The sequence below is a fragment of the Dunckerocampus dactyliophorus genome, chromosome 8, assembly GCF_027744805.1.
Source record: "Dunckerocampus dactyliophorus isolate RoL2022-P2 chromosome 8, RoL_Ddac_1.1, whole genome shotgun sequence".
Lineage (NCBI taxonomy): Eukaryota > Metazoa > Chordata > Actinopteri > Syngnathiformes > Syngnathidae > Dunckerocampus > Dunckerocampus dactyliophorus.
The window spans coordinates 16,344,200-16,364,220 of record NC_072826.1 but is presented as its reverse complement, the minus strand read 5'-3'; the positions used below and the strand labels follow the sequence as shown (position 1 = coordinate 16,364,220).

The 20,021-nt window shown below is 39.4% G+C and overlaps 1 protein-coding gene across 1 annotated transcript; it reads right to left on the bottom strand.

Annotated features, from left to right (window-relative positions):
- Positions 1-77: 77 nt before the first annotated feature.
- On the bottom strand, positions 78-19,554 carry LOC129185992 (rho-related GTP-binding protein RhoA-D). Its single transcript, XM_054783738.1, has 5 exons — positions 19,424-19,554; positions 8,557-8,714; positions 4,349-4,469; positions 3,985-4,115; positions 78-1,943 (listed from the first exon to the last, which is right to left on the bottom strand). Exons 2-5 carry the CDS (start codon positions 8,710-8,712, stop codon positions 1,770-1,772), a joined length of 582 nt encoding a protein of 193 aa, XP_054639713.1. The 5' UTR covers positions 8,713-8,714; positions 19,424-19,554; the 3' UTR covers positions 78-1,769.
- Between the last annotated feature and the right edge of the window lie 467 nt (positions 19,555-20,021).

Here is a 20,021-nt window from a genome sequence, read left to right as displayed (position 1 = left end):
ATTTACTGCATATAAATTGCACATTTGTAAAAAAAAAAAAAACAACAAAAAAAAAAAACTGAATCACAGGAAAACCATTTCGCATTGTTGCAAAAATAGTTTATTAACAATGTTCACTTGGAATGAAACATTCGCTGTGTAACGTTTACAAAAGCTGAAAGCTTACATGTATAAATGTGGATCCTGTCAAGTCAAATACAGTGGAACCTCCAAAAAATGTTTTCAAAGCATGAGTAGTTCTACTTTTTTTTTTTTATTCTACTATTCAGCAGATCTGATAGCGAGAGTTTGACTCGGACCAAATTAATTCATGTAACATTATTTCCGATGGGGAAAAACATGGAAGTCAAGCAGCGTCATGTGTGTCCCACTTTGGAGGTTCCACTTGTACTCGCAGATGGAGAAGAAAAAAAAAAGAGCGATGCCTGAAACTGCAGCGAGGCTAGCACATGTAGTAGCATGCACCGCCAGCATCTCTGCTCCTCTCTGGAAATGCCGCGCCTCCAGCTGCATGACCTCCATTACCCAATAAATACTTTTACACAGCGTCAAGCCACACACATTCATGTCCACTGATAAGTAATTTTTTTTTTTTTAAGATTCTTGCAGCGTCAGTATGCTTGTTGTGCATTATTGTGTGGTGGCTGCAACAACGGCTCGTCATATTGTCCACAACCAGAAGATTTTTTATTTTTTTTTTGCTAGCAGAAGACATCTTTATGACTGCTGGAGGTTTTCTAGGGATGTTCAAGACATGTGTTGCAGGTATGGTCCATTTTGGCCTGCCTCTTTGCTAATGTGTTTGCATTTGAGCTGCCAAAACTGAAACGCAAGCTCATCTGGTCTATCTGGTCTGAGAGACAACCAAAACAGAGAAGGCACCGGGGGGGACACAAACTCCTCACTGGGCCAAACACAGAAAGAATGCAGACCCGTTGGAAATCAAGACACATGGTGTTCCACGACCAGGTTAACCTGTCGAACGCAGATTCCAGCAGCGGGTGGGTCCAAAACCCGCTTAGCTGTGCCTATGTAGGAGGCGGGGGGTTAGGGTTCTGCAGCCAGCTGTTAGTTACACACACTAGATTGTGTTGTTTTGACCCGCTTCCACAGCGCAAATTGGCAACACACGCGGATAATCACATCTCGGGTAAAAATGGTGAGAATTCCTTTCTTGGTTGTTTGTCACATCACAAGAGCAGGAGCGAAGAGACATTTTTAGGGTGAGCAACTGCGCAGGAACATTGAGGTTCCACGTGGTGACACAAGCTGTCGCTTTTTGCGCTTAGTGAGAGGCCAGCAGGGCAGAAAGCCGCAGCTGTGGTGTTCACAATGACAACACAATGAGAATTACACGTGTGTAGACAAATTAAAGGCACTAGCTTTTATGCACAAGTCGATTTTGCAGATAAACATTTTTTGGGGCAGGACCTTGCGCAGAGAGACAAAATATTAGCAAGGAAGAATGCTTCCTACCCTAACTCAGCAATATTGCATTCTAATATGACTACCTCATGACAAATATTAATGAAAACATGCATTGTGTTTAAAGCCAAAGAAAAGCAAAATCAACAAGGAATTTGAAATATCAATTTCTAATATCGACAAAGTCCGTTTCCTGTATTTTTGCATACAATCGGCCTGCCTGACTCCTACCATGAAATGCAGCATACAGTACAAAGATGCCATTTGGTATAAAGGCCAGTCCTTTTCATGTTTGTTTTCTCACGGTATGTGTGTGTGCGTGCGTATGTGTGTGGACGGACGGCTCACAACAGTGCGCAGGCGCTTCTCTTCTTGCGTTTGCGGACCTGCAATGCTGCCCTGGTGGCCATCTCGAACACCTCCCGCACACCATCCTTGGTCTTTGCTGAGCACTCCAGGTAACCAAAGGCGTTGATCCTGGTGGCCATCTCTCGGCCTTCCTCAGTCTTCACCGGCTCCTACATGCCAAGATAGGAAGTGGTTAGTGAGCCTAATGAGTGATGAGGAAACAGATGACAGACTCAAATGATGAGGCAACAAAATTAAGTCAGTTCAAGTGGTAGCAGGCAAAAAAAAAAAAATTCTTTTTATCTAAATCCAATTATGTCTCCTTACCCCAGAAGTGCTGATTCTGCAACATGTCTAGCAGCACCTCCTACTGCCCTTTTCCACTTCATGGTACCGACTTGGCTTGGCACAGCTCTACTCACTATTGAAACCTTTCCACTGGCAAGAAAAGTGTGTTCCAGGTTCCAAGCTTGCTGTCGCTGACACGCCCCTAGCTAGATAAGCCCGCCTCATGTATACACCCATTACTTTATGGAGGACAGCCTTGGAGGGGGAAAAAAGCTTCACTACAAATCTTAAAATAAATCCTGGCGTTCTGCCAACTATCCGTCAATCAGCTACACACTTTCGCGCAGTAAGTCTGATCATTGTGTTTTTATTCAGTGAATAGGCTAACCTGGCATGACCTTGCTGTGAAAATGTGAGTGTAATGTTAACACTGCAGCTCACATAGCTGCTAGTGTTGCCAGTGTTGGTGTCCTCCTGTCCCACTCTGTCATGTTACGTTGTTGTGATATATGGCATCTATTATGTTGGACAAGTGCAGAGCTACACTGTACAGTAATCCCTCGTTTTTTAGTTAATTGGTTTCAGACCCGACCGTGATAAGTGAATTTCCGCAAAGTAGGGTTCCTTATTTATACATTGAATATTTTCGAAGTCAGAGCTCAGAATACCTATTTACGACCTTCTAAATCAGTTTCTTAACACTATTACTCTCGACATGAAATAACACCCCTATAGTCACCTTTACACTCATACTACACAATATAGTAGACATAATATACAGTACAACTATACAGTATGACTGGCAACATGTAATTGTACATTATTTACAAAGAAAATCTCCATTCAAACTGTGAGGTCATTGTGTTTATGCTATTTGGTGCTCATTTATATATCAATTTATATAAATAGAGGCATAATGATTAAGAGTGGAAGCAAATATTCTTTGACTTTTTGGCAAGTATTGGTAGCTCCTGAGCTGTTGCAGATCGCCGGTGTGGCATAAAAAAACAAACCTTGTAAAATGTGTACCTATTTGATTGGAGCATGCCAAATTTAATTTTGTATTTATTGTTTCTTAGTTTTATGCCTAGTGGTTAGGGTTAGGGTACAGATTCATAAAAATATCAGAAATTATGTACCGCTGATTTTAGTGCATGCGCAAAACTGTACAAATTTTATAGGCTCCATATTTTATCCGACACCGGCTTAGCATGCTGCTCCCAAGCTAATACCAATGTTGTTGTGGTTCCTTATTACGTTTGTAGAAAGTATAACAAGGCACACGCAGTGATATGTGACAACTGCAAATACTGCTGTCATGTTTTATAGCGTTTTAAAAGAAACCTTTCTCCTTTCTCCTCAGCTGTTATTTCCTTGTGTGTTTGTCGTGCCGGCTGTGTGTCGTATTTTCATGAAACACTTCTTACATACTGCAAAGTCCTTATCCAGCTTTGTCTCACACAGCCATACTATAAAAGCCAAAGCGAGTCTACACTTTTGATTTTACTATCCTGGCGCATCTTTCCATTTAACTTTGCTCCGCTTAACATCCATCGTTGCGCCGTTTGAGTTTTCTTCTATGACGTCTGCGACGGAAGTTCCGCCCAACCACTTTCTATAACCACTCTGGCGAGGAGCACCTACGAGATGGCATGTAAAATGGTGACGCAACTCATTGAGGAGGAACGGTGAAAGATGTTTATTGTTTATATATATATATTTATTTTATTTTTTAAATCAGATACACGGCCAGAGTGCATCGATCCATCGTTTAGGTAAAACACAGCGATATACCTTCGCACCCCTAATTTTGACCGCACACACTTCAGATACACTGTTGTTGGATTTGGGTCTCGAAAAGGTGCCATCCAACACGTGTTGGTAACATCCAACACGCTGTTGACCTTTCCAAATCCACTGTACCTGCTTCATTTTGGCCAGCTCTCTCCGTGTGTGCTCATCGTTCCTCAGGTCCTTCTTGTTCCCCACCAGGATAATGGGAACATTGGGACAGAAGTGCTTCACCTCAGGCGTCCACTTCTCGGGAATGTTTTCTGTCCCGAGAGAAAGTGAGAGTGGGAGGATGTGAGATAAAATACTCAAGAGGGACAACTATAAAAAGGGCACAGACGAGTCACTTCTCATGATGGATTGCTCTGCAGGCTTCTCAAGGCAAGGATTTTTTTTTAGCTGCACTAATCGTTAGCTGCTATGTGCTGTGTAAAATCACCACTATATTTATATAAGTCATTTTTGTTACTATTGACGCAAATTGAGCCAAACTTACCTAAACTGTCTGGGCTATCAATGGAAAAGCACATTAAGATGACGTCAGTATCCGGGTAGGAGAGAGGCCTCAACCTGTCGTAGTCTTCTTGGCCTGCAGTATCCCACAGTGCCAACTCCACCTGCAGGAAAACAACAACAAATACAAAAGTCTGTTGGGTTTCCCGCTGTTGTTAACAAATGTCTTCATGTTGGACGTATATACTATAATTACTGAGGACAAGGAGGTTTAGTTTTCATGACCAGTTTCTTAGCTAAATCACAGAAAAACTGCTTTACTGATTTTCTTTGCAGAAGTGGTGGATCACAGAGGACCCCAGACATTTCTGCTGTGAATCTAATTTAGGATCCTTCATCCTTGTCTGCACTCTGCAATGCACATGTCCCAGGGGTCATATACTGTACTGTACAAGAGAGCATTTATATCTAATAATTGTGTCATTTTGCCATTCCGCAGATGCCAAACCCTACTGATTTCCCGGAATGCCCTGGAGGCGGACTTCAGTGCAACTCCTGGCATAGCACACATCTACAAAGATCCTTAACAATCCACAATGACTAATAGGGACTAATAAGGATACACCTTTTTCACTTCCAATACAATACCTATGTTGCAGTCTTGAGTATCGGCCGATATTGATATCAATCTGATATCAGCACAAATCATACATTTTGCAGTGCAGAATGACAGAAAATGTTTGATCAGGTGATATTACTCAGAACAATAGTCAGCAACAATAGGTATGGCAAAAAATGATCCATTTACTTCTGGATGCATCCGGGGTATAGTTTCTAGGGGTGCACGATAATTATCAAACCGACAATTATCGAGCCGATATCAGGGTACTTGATGATAATGACAGGCGAGATTACTCTGTACTGTGCGGGTCAGCAAATCAAGCACTCTTTGTTCCCTTCTGCCTAGGCCTGTCACAATAAAAAAATTTTGCTGAACGATATTTGTCCTACAAATTATTGTCAAATCGATATTGACAACATTTTTTGAGACCATTTTTTCCATTAATTATATGGCATAATAATGAGAGTACATCAAATCAAAAGCAATAAACTTTTTTTTCTTTAAGAGTATATACACATTATAATTGGAATTTCAAGTTTTTAAATAAATTAAACAAATAACATAATAAATTAAACAAACTAAAAAAATTAAACAAATAACATAATAAATTAAACAAACTAAAAAAGCCAAAAAAAACTCTATGAAAATAAAATTGACTCACTATCTTTTAGCAAAAAGTGCACTTCAATAAAAATCACAATCATAATAACCAAAAACAATAAAAATAGACCCTGTCTCTGTTAAGAAAAATACACTCCAATAAAAAACATACACACACACAAACACACACACATTTATGTAGTGTATTGTTAAACTAATGTAGGGGGTCATATTTAAGTTGGACCACATATCTGTGGTGGCAGAGTCAAATGCAACCAGTTTCTGATGTCTCTTCTTTCACTCGAATATACAGTTCAGCAATAGCTGTTTGTGACATGTACATATACGTTCTTCCCTAGCAATTCGTAATGTCTGTCAAACATGTATAACATTTCCCAAAATGTTGGGCTTTTCAACTGTATTGAAAGGTTGCACTTCTTTTGTAAAGTAGCGAGCAACACTGTCAGTGAGCGCGCACCACTTTGCGCTGTTTCGTTTATATTTACGTTCCCGACCAAACGCCTCAATAACAGTTGACTGTTGGGACGAAGGCTCTGCTGCACCTCGACACAGGGGCTGTGGCATTTGGCTTAGAAATTATCTCTTTCGTGCCTTCATTTTCAGTATATTAGCGTTTGCTTGCTAACTTGCCTTAGAAAAATAGCTCATTTCGCAATGGAAGCACTGGTTGTGTGAGGGGGAAGTGAGGTGACTCCCTTTAATTGGTCATGATTTTTGTTGAGACAAAATGTTTACAATAAATATAGCATTTATTGCAGTATGTGTCTTCTTTTGTAGTGTTTGCTTTTGAAATGCATCCAGTGGCATCACAATAAAAGAAGCGTCATGTGTTCCTTATACACAAGATGTGACCTGATATTAGTTTAAGGAAAGATCTTCTGCCAATATCGATATCGGTTGATACTGATACAAAGCCAATATCGAGCATCTTTACTAAACATATTTCATGTTGTACTGACTTCTTCCTTCCGGGCATTCTATGAAATCTGGAATGTTTTCTTTTTCATCGGGTGGGACAAAAAGTTGATGCGCACGTGTGTAGTCTTTTATGAAAAACTGCCTTCACCACCATTACAGTTTTTATTTTTTTGTATCCAAGTAAGTTTCGTTGTCAACATGTCGTACCCTTAGAAAAAAATACTTTATTAGTGAAAGACGTAATAGCTTACTGATGCAGAAACATATATACACTATTATTACTGCATCGTTTGTGTGTTTAAGTGTTCTCTTATCTACTGCCAGAGGAAGCAATGTATGGATCTCAAAAGGATGAAATGTAGAACATTTAACTCCAAGAGTTTCCTTGTTAGTAGGAAACTGAAGTGTTGAAGACGTTGCTTCCACCATCATCACTCAGAACTATTCAGCTTCTCGTGTCAGTTGTCACCATTGTGGAAATGAACACAGTGTTTGGCCACATCCCTTCAAGCCACCGATTAACTGAATTAGGGAAAGTGTGAGATTAAAAGGCATCAAACCTTCTATGCTTGCATAGGGAAACAACAGCCCCTTCTCACAGAAAGGTACAATAACCTTTGGTTGATCTTTTAGCAGACTTGGTGAATTCAACCTAAAAAAAAAACCTGACAAATAAAAAGGACCTTTACTTTAAAGCCCAAAGACAAAGCTATGCCCACAGAGAGGAGCGCAGGCATCAGTGGGCAGTCCCAAAATAGCGGTCTGCAGAGGCAGTGGGTGGGAGGTGGCAGCACGACGCATGAGCAACCGGAGCGACCATGCTTCCGCTGGAGCTCTTGTGTGCTGCAGACTTTTGGGAGCAAAGACAGCAAAAACCAGAAAGGTGTATTTTTGGAGGATGACCCATCCACTGAAGGTGGAGATTTCAGTAAAAGCACAAATAACGTAACGGTCTAATTCTCAAGGGGTGGTGGAAATCCTAAAAAAGTCATAATTGGACTAAATTTCCTGCACAAAAACCGTTAACCTCTCCTTGATTCCTCTGTTCAAAGTGCAAGAATGACAGGAAATGAGGCTTTTTATCATAGGGGAGGAGGAAGGTCCTGAGGGATGGATAGAGAAGGATTTGGAGGAGACGTTGTTGTTCCCTGTCTGAACAGGAAACAGAGAGGTAGGAGTCATTTCCTGTTTTGCCAAGTGGTGATCCTGGAGCAGTGACCAGCTCAAGAGAACAAATCCCTCTGATGAAACAAGCCATCTGCAGCTCGCACTCACAACAACACTTTCTGATGCAAAACACTTGATTGTAATAGCATGAGGCTGTGCTTACTCTTGTCATGTTTGGTTCAATGAAAACAAATGCAATCGTCCAAACCCTGGTGTGTGCCAAACCACTTGAGAAATGGGTCTAGGCCCGCTTGCAAGTGAATTCTGGTGCGGTTGGATGCACTCGAGGTCAACTGTGAACACTGCAGTGACCAAAGACACGAACCAGTATTAAAATGACAGCAAAAATAATACAGACATGACAAATATGTAAGAGAAGATGTGTTGGAAGTTCAATCTCTCAGCTCTGTTTGTGTGACTTTCTTGACAAGTATATTTTACAGTCTGTTCCCATCTACGCTGGTAGTAGTATCAGACTACAAAAGTAACCTAGTTTGGAATATCTGACTTATGTCAGGTCCTTACTTGTTTATGATCTTTATTGCGCAGCCTTTTGTCCAATGGCAAAACTACCAGTGTCAACCCTAAGCCTACAGTACCAAAGTGCACACCACCTATCTGTTAAATAACTGCATAGTAATATTTTACCAAACCACAAAGTGTGAACGTAGACTAAAGGGTCTCCTGTTTTGAGTTTTAAATACATACAACAATATTATGAAAACAATCCTCCTAAATAAAAATGACTGCTGTAATATGCAAATGCTTGGGAGACCAAAATCAATACAAGAGAAGTCCAGAGGACTGTACTGTTTGGTAGCCAAAAGTAGTAAGTACTAATCATCATCGGGCCTGAACATATACCAATGCTTGCAGCAGTCAACAGTTTTCATTTCTGTGTTGATTTTAAGTATGTAACAAACCTGTTTCCCATCAACTTCAATATCAGCTATGTAGTTCTCAAACACGGTCGGAACGTAGACTTCCGGAAACTGGTCTTTGCTGAAAACTATGAGGAGACATGTTTTCCCACAAGCTCCATCACCAACAATCACCAGCTTCTTGCGAATGGCTGCCATATCTGTCAGGAAACACAAAAGGAAGAGGAGGGTCACACAGCAGAAGAGGGACATTTATTCTAAGTAGGGCTGTCAAAGTAACAGAAATTTCCATTAAAAGGTACTTTTTTTTTTACTTAAGAAGAGAATGTATGTAAATAGCACTAGCAGCGTGCTAGCTGGTCACCAGATTGTAGCAATCTAATTTATCTTATTTATTTATGATGTATTGTATAAAATTATGACTGTAACAATTTCAAATTAAAAGCACTCAATGAATCCAATCACCATTCACCAGTATGACCGTGGGGATTGTTTTTCAGAGAGGTGCACCGCACAAATATGTACATTAGTCCTCAATAAGGTCATCAAATCTTACCTTTATGCATTCCCACAGTGTCAGCATCTTTGCCCAAATATGAGGCAAAAGACAAACGTGAAAAATACAGTCTAGTATTCTGTCTGTGCTGCGTGGGACTAAGTTAGAAGGTGCTTTCAAGGACCGTCGATCAAAGTGGGGCAAGTCGCTGCTTGAATTAAACTGGGGGATTTCTAACTGTATATTATTTTTTGAATAAAATAATGACCCATATTTTTAAAATGGATATATCCCTTTACATAAAGTTTGATGTAGTTATTTACTAATTATTTTATCATTGCGCCTGAACGTTTCTTGCGGCCCAGTGGTTGGGGACCCCTGCCTTACAGCATGCTTGGGAGTATGATGTGCTCATTTACACATTTGCAAATACTGTAAGATTGCCACTTTCATACATTTGGCTTCTTTATTTTTATTTATAATGTAAGATTAATGTCTACATCAACAAATGTAACTGTTGAATCGTATCATTGTATCTCGTTATCTCCCGTATATTGAGATGTGTCTCGAATCGTTTACCAGAAAGAGACTTACATCCCTACTTACAGATAAAAACTTCTTTCTATCTGTGATTAATTGCAATTGGGACCAAACGACTTCTGCGTGCCATATTTTGCAATCTCCCCTCAAAAAAGTTACAATAGTAAATAAAGATCAATTGCCCCCTCCCATCCACTGTATCCATGTGATGTCTTACATGTGCTCACCATACCTGTCAACATTTGCATTCGAAAATAAGGCCAAGTAAGCGAAATTTTGTTGCGCCGTTAGAGCAATAAATAACTGAGATAGTGTTCTACGTTGCTGTTCCTGGTTGTCTACACAAGAAACAAACGTAACACCGGAGAGCATTTTTGGGGGGGATAAAAGTTAAAATAATCAAAATTTAAGGGAAACTATTTAAACAGAAATGGGGAAAAAATGTCAAAATATGAGTGTTTCCCAGGGAAAACTGTATGGCATTCACAGTGGAGTCGTGGGTGTCAGGCCAACTCTTAATGTACACGTGAGTTTATGTCTGCTGCCAACACTACAGCAAGACGCGCCAAGCCAAATTATCAATAAAAATAATTACCGCTAATGTAATCTTGAGCATTGGATTAGTGCCACTTCCAAAAGAATGCAACACATGCAAAACCTTTATTTTATTTCTTGTTTATTGTGAAAAACAAGCAAGTGAATGAAACTGCTAAACAAAACAGTAAAATGTACAGTTCATTTCTTGTTGAATTATGCAAATTATTTTACATGTAACCTTGTAAAGCGGCGGAAATCTATTAATAATGAGGAGCCTTCCAGTTTAAAAGCAGGTTTTTGCACATTTAGTGTGCACAGTGAAGGGGCATTATGGGGAATTAATTAATTGAGGAAATACATGTTTGCTTTGTAGAGTGAGTGTGACAGCGGGACAAACAGACATGATGTTCCACTAACAAACAAGCTGGAGACACCCGCACAGGGGCCCAAGAGGCTCCCCCTCCTGCAAACAAAACCGTCTACTTCCTGTTCTGTGAAGCTAGGGGCAGCGTGTTTTTGGCAGCCACTCTGTTTGGATGGTTTCAAGGAGAGGCAAGACATGATGACACGCATGCACACACGTACGCTTTGCACAATGCAATGATGTATTTTACACAGCAATAATGCTTTACAACAGTGGTCCCCAATCCCCGTGCCGCGGCCCGGAATCGGGCCGTGGGTCATTTAGTACCGGGACACACAAAGAAAAAATAATTTCCATTATTTCATTTTTTTAATGTTTTATTTTGAAAAGTGGCCGGGTTCTCTCTGCTACATTCGTCTCAATTGACGCATGTCCATTGTGCGTGTGCTAACTTTATCTCATGCCGCACAGATAGACTACTACTGTATTTTTACCATTTTTCTTTCACCTCATATTTGGTCTCAAATGCTGATACTATGTGGGAATGCAAAGAGTTTTGATGACTTATCGAGTGCTAATGTGCACATTTGTCTCAAGTTAATTCATGCTAGCACACTGCCTTTTACCATACACGTCAAACAGCGATGTAATAATCTTTCTGGAAAAACTTAGCTGGACCTTGAACTGGTGGATGGTGGGTCGGCATTCATTTTGTACTTTACAAGGCCTGCTGACGACGTGCAGGTTGTGAGTGAAAAAAGACGAGAGGCATTTTTATTCTTGCATCCAGCTTGCCGTAATCGTCATTATTCTCAACACACAAACACACTTCTGGCCTTCAAAGTAGGAGCGCTGATTGCCACATCTTGTCTAATCGTGTAAGCAAAATATGTGCGTCCTAAAAATAACTTACATTAATAACGCATAAGGGGTTGTAAGTGTTTTTGCATTTAATTAATGGACATTTTATTCAGTAACCCAAATAGCACACACTCTATACTGGTAAAATAAGCGGAAAAGGTGAAAAAGAGAATTTTGTAAAAATTAAAAACTGAACAAAACAGAATTTAAAGTTAGTTGCATGGCAGCTGTAAAGCTGACATTTAAGGTGAAGCATATAGATAGGGTTTTGTGTGGCTGTATTGTATTGCACAACAATGATTAATTAATTGTATTATTTTGAAAAAATGTGATAGAGTGAAGCTGCAAAATTCTAAGCACGATGTGGCCAGAGACGACTGTATAATATACTGTATATGATTAAAAAATATCTATTTGTTTGTGGGGCCGCACGCTGGCTTCACAGACAGATCGAGGGTTTGACTCTCCTTTGGAACAACTGTTGAGTTGAGTTTGCATGTTCTTCCTGTGCTTGGCTTCCTCCCACATTCCAAAAACATGCACCTTAGGCTAATTTGAGATACTAAATTGTCCATAGCTGTATGAATGAGTATGAATGCTTGTTTGTTGACCGGTAACCAGTCCCGGGTGTACTGCAAAAGCTCTGGCTCACCCCTGACCGCAATGAGGACAAGCATTATAAAAAAATAATGTATTAATGACTATTGCTTGTAGTAAAATCTATTTAAACATCATACAAATATTTAAATGTAATATTACAAAAATAAAGCCTTACCACAAGTACATGCCTGGGGCTCGCTGCAGTTAAACAAAGTAAAGGTCCCAGGCCACTTTATGGAACGATATTATTTTCAGTATTTATTTTTCACCTTATTTATTATATGGTACAGGTGTACCTAATAAATTAGTTAATCAAAAATGCATGAAAAGTAATGGAACATTACAATCCAACTTTTCCGGTAAGCACAACCCTGCATTATACGTTGAATATCTTGGCATAAGTGAACAACTGAGATAGTAAACATTCAAGTGGTTCACCAGAAATATTCAAAATGTAATTTGACAACAATGGCCAGGGTGTGGGAGGAGTGAACAGAATGGCAGCATTTAGCGTGTGGATCCACCAAGACACACTGAGGCAGCAGTGCAACTATTCCAGCAATGCGGCTTAATGAACACACTACCTCTTTCCTTCCCTAAAGGAGGCTTCCTGAGGCTTAGGGGCCAACGGCGGTTATGCAACGAGTTGAGCGGCGTTAGCACAAAGCACAGCGTGACCCTGACCCCACCAGGTAATATCAGCAGCATCCAGCCTATAAGAAGACTGCTGTTAGCCACAAGCTTGAGCTCCTACAACCATGCAAACATGTTACAGGAAATGACGTAACAGCCTCAGACTCCACCACTGCACCATTTATGCTAAAAATGAATGGCTGCCAACATGATTTATACACACTCAGCGGACATTTGCACAACTTCATACACGACCAAAATTTTACAAACAAAACACAATAGAGCACACAATAGCGGTAGGTTCTCCACTCCTGTCTTAAGAGACAGCAGAATTTTGTACAGTGGAAATTCATCATCATAATACCTTTAAATCAACAGTACAGGGAACATTAAGTGACATTCAAACATTCCTAACAGTCCAACAAGCATAAGGAGAACTTAATTCAATCAAACTAAAATAAATCAAAATTGCGTGCAGGAAAGTGTTTGCTGGGCCATACTGTCACCTAATGGTGTTTCATGGGTATTGCTGGAATAAATATTGTTTGAAGCGTATTTTGATCTAATATAATTTGTGGATGTCATTGTTAGGCCCTAGACCAGGGGTCGGCAACCTTTACTATCAAAAGGGGCATTTTGCCCTCTCTTCCACTAAATAAAAATAGTCTGGAGCCAAAAAAACATACCACAGCTTATAAACTTTCAAAAGTTTTACTCTGTGTTCCTTTTACCTGTTACAACAACAGAATACAACAAACAGTAGTGCAGTGTGCATATATGCAAGTTTCACTTCCGTTTCCGGGTCATGTCATTGTTGTTAGCAACTATTGCTAAGTAGTAGTTGTTTAGTGGAGAGTAAACGGTTTATACCACTTATCTTCGGCTCCTGTCACGTTCTGAATCACATCTCCACATTTGGTGACCAACGACGATGACAACAGTGTGGCAGTACTGGTAGAATACTCAACTATCAGTGGACATCTATAATCGCTGGTCCGAGGCCGGCATGCGCAGAGATGGACTGCGGAGATGACCATGCTACACTTGTGAAGTCCTACTTTGAAATAAACGACTACTTTGCAGAAAATGCTGAGTGCTTGTTTTGGAATTTTTTTCAACATTTTTTGGTCGTTTGCTAATTTTTATTCATATATCAAGCATACAGGTAAACCAGCGTCATTGGCAAAGAAGACATGGGATGTTTCATTTTTGGCATTCATTATTATCTTACCACGGAGGAAAACTGATATCTGGCTAGTAGCCCACTGCAAGCAGGCAGGCACACACGGGCTTCTCCTCCATTTCCTTTGTTCATCCAATCACCAGTCAGAACTCAGGCAGGATGCATTCACGGACTTAGTCTTATATTGAACATTTTCCTTACTCGGGTGTCCAAAAAAATATAACAAGGAGGATAAAGAGCAGCATGCGCCTCCGGAGCCGCGGGTTGCCAACCCCTGCCTGAGCCGTACCAACACAAACAGTTAGAGGTTTGGTCCGCAACGTATCAGAAAAGAGGCAAAAATCTCAATCACCTGTTTTCAAAAGTCAAAGCTGATGTGTGTGAATATCTTGTTATGCTTAAAACACAAAGATAATAGGTCTGCTTTCATGGATGACTAATGAAATTGAAAAATATTCAGGCTAAAATCTGAGGATATTTACATTTTTAAATAAAAAAACAATTAATCAAATAAAATAATTGTTGATTAAATGGATAATCGATTAATCATAGATTCATCAATTAATCATCAGCTATAATTTAATTAATTGCATTGTTTATGTCTTAGTGAGCAATGAAGGTAAACTGTTGCACTCCACACCTGAAGGTGGCGGCAATGACAAACTGCCAGACAAATGAAGTGGTGAGGCATTTCCACAATAATTGCACTTAATCACTGCAAACTACACTCACAATAACAAACGTAGTTTCCTCTGACAGTTTGTATTAAAACTAAGCATTATTATCTTGCTTTTATTTCATCTGATGAAAATGCACAAGCTCAAAGTGAAGAACGCATGCCAGCAATGTCTGCCTGCTAAGTGGGCCAAAGTTTAGAGTGGGCCAGAGGCTGAGACTGAGCCCGAGACGCCAGCTGTCGCCACCACCTTAACACACGGCACATGAAAACGTCTAATCGCTTTAAATCTGACAGGAAAAACAGATCACATGGAGGCTCAGACGACAAGCTCCAAAAGTAAATCTTGCTACGGCGCTTTTGCGCACCGGTCAAGACTCTCGAGTATGACACTGGTGGATGTAAGAGACCTTGGCCTGAGTACGGCGTTGTAGTCACGCGCGCAAAACTTCAAAAGAAGGTCTACTTAAATGAGGAGGGCTTAAAAAAAGTTGTGTCACAGCTCATTTTTCAACATTCCATCGCAGCTAACCAGGCAGTGACTATATACTGTAGAACATGCATGGATGCCTTGAACATTCCTGGTAGAGACAGTTTCATGTTTTGGAATCACAGCACAAAAAAAGTTAAAGAAAAAGCAAAATGTACAGAATTGGATGCTTGCAAAGCTGAGGTCACGCACAATATACTGACAAATTAGTTTGTGTGTGCGATTTGAAAGGAATATCTCACTACAAAATGTTGAGACTGTTTACGAACCATATGATAATAGGGGCGTTTCAACAGGTGGATTCTTTATGATAAGATAAACTAAGAACGCATTTACTGCAGCTTTATACTGACCACAAAAAAAGCATAAATTGTTTTTGGAATATCTTACCTCAAATAAGCTCTGCTTCTTCTCTTCAGACATGCTGAATCGTGCATGTGCGAACATAAAGTCAGAACACCTGGCGCCCTAGCTGAGATTTTATATGGTGTCCCCCTCCATAGGCAATTCACATAGCTTGCAAAATAAATTGAATGTCATTGCTTTTATTGTTGTCTTTCATTTGTAACAAAGTGTCACACATAAACACACGCAACCGGTCAAAAGTTTTGGGACTCTCCAAATTCTCTGGAGGAAAAACCTACATTTTTAAGTGTTATGATGGTCTGTCTCACTTCCATTGTCAATTCCCTTTTTTCTTGCCAGTTTTCGAGCAATAAATGACTTTCTCTAGTACAATGCTGTTCAACTGATGTTCACAAGGGCATAGTCCCACAGCGTGTTCCGAACACTGTTTTTATGCAGACAGAAATGGTAGTAAGTACTCCAGAACTTGGAACACATGTAGGAATTCGTTGCACCAACTGCCAAGGCTTGATCAACCTCCTTTTCTGCAGAACAGCTTTAAATTGTTGACCCATTTTGTGGTCCCTGAAACAGGCCTTTTTGTATAATTCTGAAATACACATTCATTTTCAGTTTTGGGTAACCTTACCTTCTTTTTAACCTCTGGCACTTCACCACTTACCCTTTGTACCATTTCAAGCTATTCATTGGACTTGAACGACTTGAATTTCAATAAACAACTCGAAAAATGGGGGTGTTCTAAAACTTCTGATGTGTAGTGTGTATGTGTGTGTGTGTGTGTGTAAATATACATTGTGTTTCAAATTTTTTTTATATCGTTTCGCAAGTTGATATGTAAGCAAATTCCTGTTCAAATTTGTTCTCATTTTGAGAACATGTTTTTAAACAGGTCAAAATTTGATGTTTACTGCAGCGTGCATTTGTGAGGGAGTTCTCAAAACAGTCACCAACAGCAATGCAGATTTGGACATGGCATAACAAAATCAAAGAGGAAGGCTGTTTGTGCAGGACGAAAGGATCTGGATGACCAAAAACATCAGAAGAGACGATTAAGCGTGTTCGTCAAAAATGTTACGCAGCCCAAAGAAATCGTTACGAAGAACAATTCTGGAAACCCAGATTCCTCAACGACAGTTTGGCACGTCCTGAGGAAACGCTTGATAATGAAACCCTGAAATTTGTGAAATCGGCTATGAAATCCACCTCTCTTTGAATTTTTCTTTCAAATTTGAAAGGAATAAATCTTATATTGTTCAACATTAAGTCTGTTTAGTTTCATTAAACTTGACCATGTAGTTTCTGTCATATTTACATCTCAAATGATATAAAATTTTATGAAACATCCTGTATGTACAGTATATGTGTGTGTATAGTAAGTAGGCGAAATCTCTTTGTGGTAAACTATTTGATACGCAGCTACAATCAATATTGGAAATATCAGCCATGATTTAAAAAGAAATAATATACAGTTAGAAAGCATATTTTATTCATTATTATTTTGTATTTTATTATTAGCATATGAGCTCTTAACCACGTCCAAGAAGGTTGAGCCTCTGACCCAAACATGTTTTTTTTTAAATTACAGTGTCAAATCCAAGTAAAATTCCATTATTTCTGATCCTGGTCTTAAATTCTAAATGTTTGTGAATAGAAAAGTCTATTTAGGAACACAACAATAAATATAGAAAGTATATATATTTACTATATTTATTTAAAAAATATATGAGTAGGTATTTATGTACGTTACACATGTATATCAGGAGTGCACGCACTCTCTCATCATGCAAGTACAAGTCAAAATGATCTACCTCTTTCTATAAAACATATAAGATATACAAAATGTAACAAGTAAACTCTGAAATTCTATTGTAAATATTAATGATTAGTATTTCACATTCAGATTTTCAAAGTTTACAGGTAATCGAAGTAGTTGCTATCATAATTCACTTCAATATGGAAATAAAGATAATTACACTTAACTCCTAAATAGTTGTGTACATAACCTGAGTATTGGTAATATGTCAGTCAAATTAGTTATGTAACGTTCATTAGGGCGCACAGTTCATGTACAGTCAAACCTGTCTATAGCGGCCACTAAAGGGAAACGGCAAAAGTAGCTGCTATAGGCAGGTGGCCGTTATAGACAGGTTGGCGGCCATTTTGAATTTGTGTGCGCACATATCAACGTGTCTGCGATTAGAAGCTTGTTGTGTTTGCCGACACAAATAATTATACTGTTACATGTTGACCAGTAGAGGGCACTGTGGGACTGCGGATAAAAGTTGTAAAGAACTACTAGGTTAATAAACCGCTGTTAATAAAGCGATTAAAGTGCATCGGCAACATGAGTCTCTGTTTCCCTACAACAAGGGACATTACAGTATTGACCAGTGCACATTGTCTCACACCAGGAAATAAACGGTGTCACTGTCTGCAACAAGCTCCAAAGAAGACGGCTTTTTTTTTTTGTCGAACTGACAGTTTGTGTGGATCTTGTGAATGATTGTGACTGAGCTAGGACTCAGTAATTAAAGTCTACACACGACGGCTTCATTACTTAAAAAACAAAACATTTTCGTGCATGAAGCTTCTGCTTGAGTCTGCATTTTGGCCGCAATATGCGGTCAGACATTGACCAAGGGATACAAAATGGGTGGCCACTGGCCACGTTAGACAGGTGACCGCTATACACAGGGTCTATAACATGCAAATTTTCTGCAGGGGATTCTTCAGTGGCCGCTATAGGCAGGTGGCCGTTCTATACAGGTGGCCGCTAAGACAGGTTTGACTGTATTACATCCAGTTAGCATTTGCTATCAAACATTACCCATATTCAAGAATTTAAAATGATTATGCAAAAGACAATGCAGCCGAAGTCAAGGCAACATATTGAAAAGGTTTCACCAATGGGCACATTTTTAATTTCATCATGAAATAACAGTTTAAGAAGCGAATGTGTAGAAAACACTGTTTTCTGTAGTAGAGTTCATGACGCGAAGCAAAGCCAGTAAACAATGCACTTTTTTTTCTACGTAACTAGCCGCTACAAGTGAACAGATAACTTGTGTTATAGATATAGACATCTTACCGTGAGTTAGTTCACCAATAACCACAATAATAAAGCTGAACGTAGCATCTTCATGTGTAGCTTGAAACGCTACACACGAAGCAAGCGCGAATCAGGAGGGGAGCTTAATGTCAGCTGACTGATGTCATATGACAACTACAAAGTGACGTTTACGCGATCTGCCCAAACTACCTTGGCGATCTACTGGTAGCTCGCGATCGACATAATGGCCACCCCTGAACTAACAGAACAATATCAGAGAACAACACTCCAGCGCAGCCACTAGGTCCTGTGATATTCCTCGCAGTTGGAACTGGGCTTAGATGTGTTGAGCAAGTTATAAAGCTAAATCAATTTTATAAAACAAATGTAACAAAATAACACATTTAGAACATATTGGAACACAGGGGAGTACCGTTTGTCTTTAAATAACATTTTCTCTGTGTCATTTATTATTAACATAGCAATATAGGCCCTGGTGTCCCAGGTGTACTTTGGGCGTAAGAGGATATTATTATTGTGTTAAGTAATTGGTAGGTTGGAGTCTTAGGTTATAAAATGAAATCATAAAAAACCAACGGACATGTTGTTAAATGTACATTGTTGACATTTGGAGCAATTGCAGCATGATAAAACCATTGTATCTTTCACTAAAGTGTTGCTCGGCGCATATGAAAATGTTAGTAGTCATCCAACTATCTTTATTGAGATTTTTGTAGTGGTCAGCACTATTATGTCATCCACATGCGTTGTTAATTTTGTAGCTGGCAAGCCGACAACTAGTGAAGACTTAATTATGAGGAAATGAAGCTTTGCCACGAATAGATGAGGCTCATTATGAGATTTACCTGATTGCGGTCGCTAGAGTTGGACAAAGTGTGCGAAGGGCTGCGATATCTTCACTTCACTTTTCAACTTTTTGGGCCACAAAGTCAACAATTGGTCTCAAAGCAGAGGTTAGGTTAGTTCAAGTCAGTAAGGGGGGGAAAAAAGGACCGAATGTTTGGATCCGGGCCACCACCCTAAATGAGTCACAACTACTGTGTCACACGTAAGGAACATTTGGATAAAACAGCACAAATATTGTCTTAATTACCTTCTCACCAGCCACTTGAGTCGTCTTGTTACGCTATAAAGTCCACGGTTGAGGCTCCTTTCAGTCACTTCTTCACCGCAGTGCTCTGCTCTCCGACTGCTTCAGAGAAGCTCCGCCCACCGGGCGGTTATGCTCGCCGAGTGCTTCCGCGAAGGATTTTCAAAATAAAACTCACGAGCGGCCACAAGCACACAAACGGAAAGATCGATCTTCTTTATTTACAAGCTAAGTGTAAAAAATAAATATAAAATGATGAAATAATAAAATTGTGAATATATATTATAATATTGTTACAAATACAACTAATACACATTTTAAAATATATAAAACTGCTGATGTTATGAATCAACACTTTTATCTCGTATGCTGCGTGAACATATCAAATTCAAAGTTTTTGTTCATATCACGTGCTCCAAGTAACACATCACTTGTATCAATTTTTTAAAGCTGCTGTTCGAAAAAAAGATCATTTCATACAAATTTGATTTGAAATGTAGATATTATGGATGGAAAGTTTTTTTCCTCATTGGCAAAATTGAAGGAGTTACTTTTACTTTGAAGACAGAATGTCACAGTTTCCGTTGTGTTGGCCACTGAG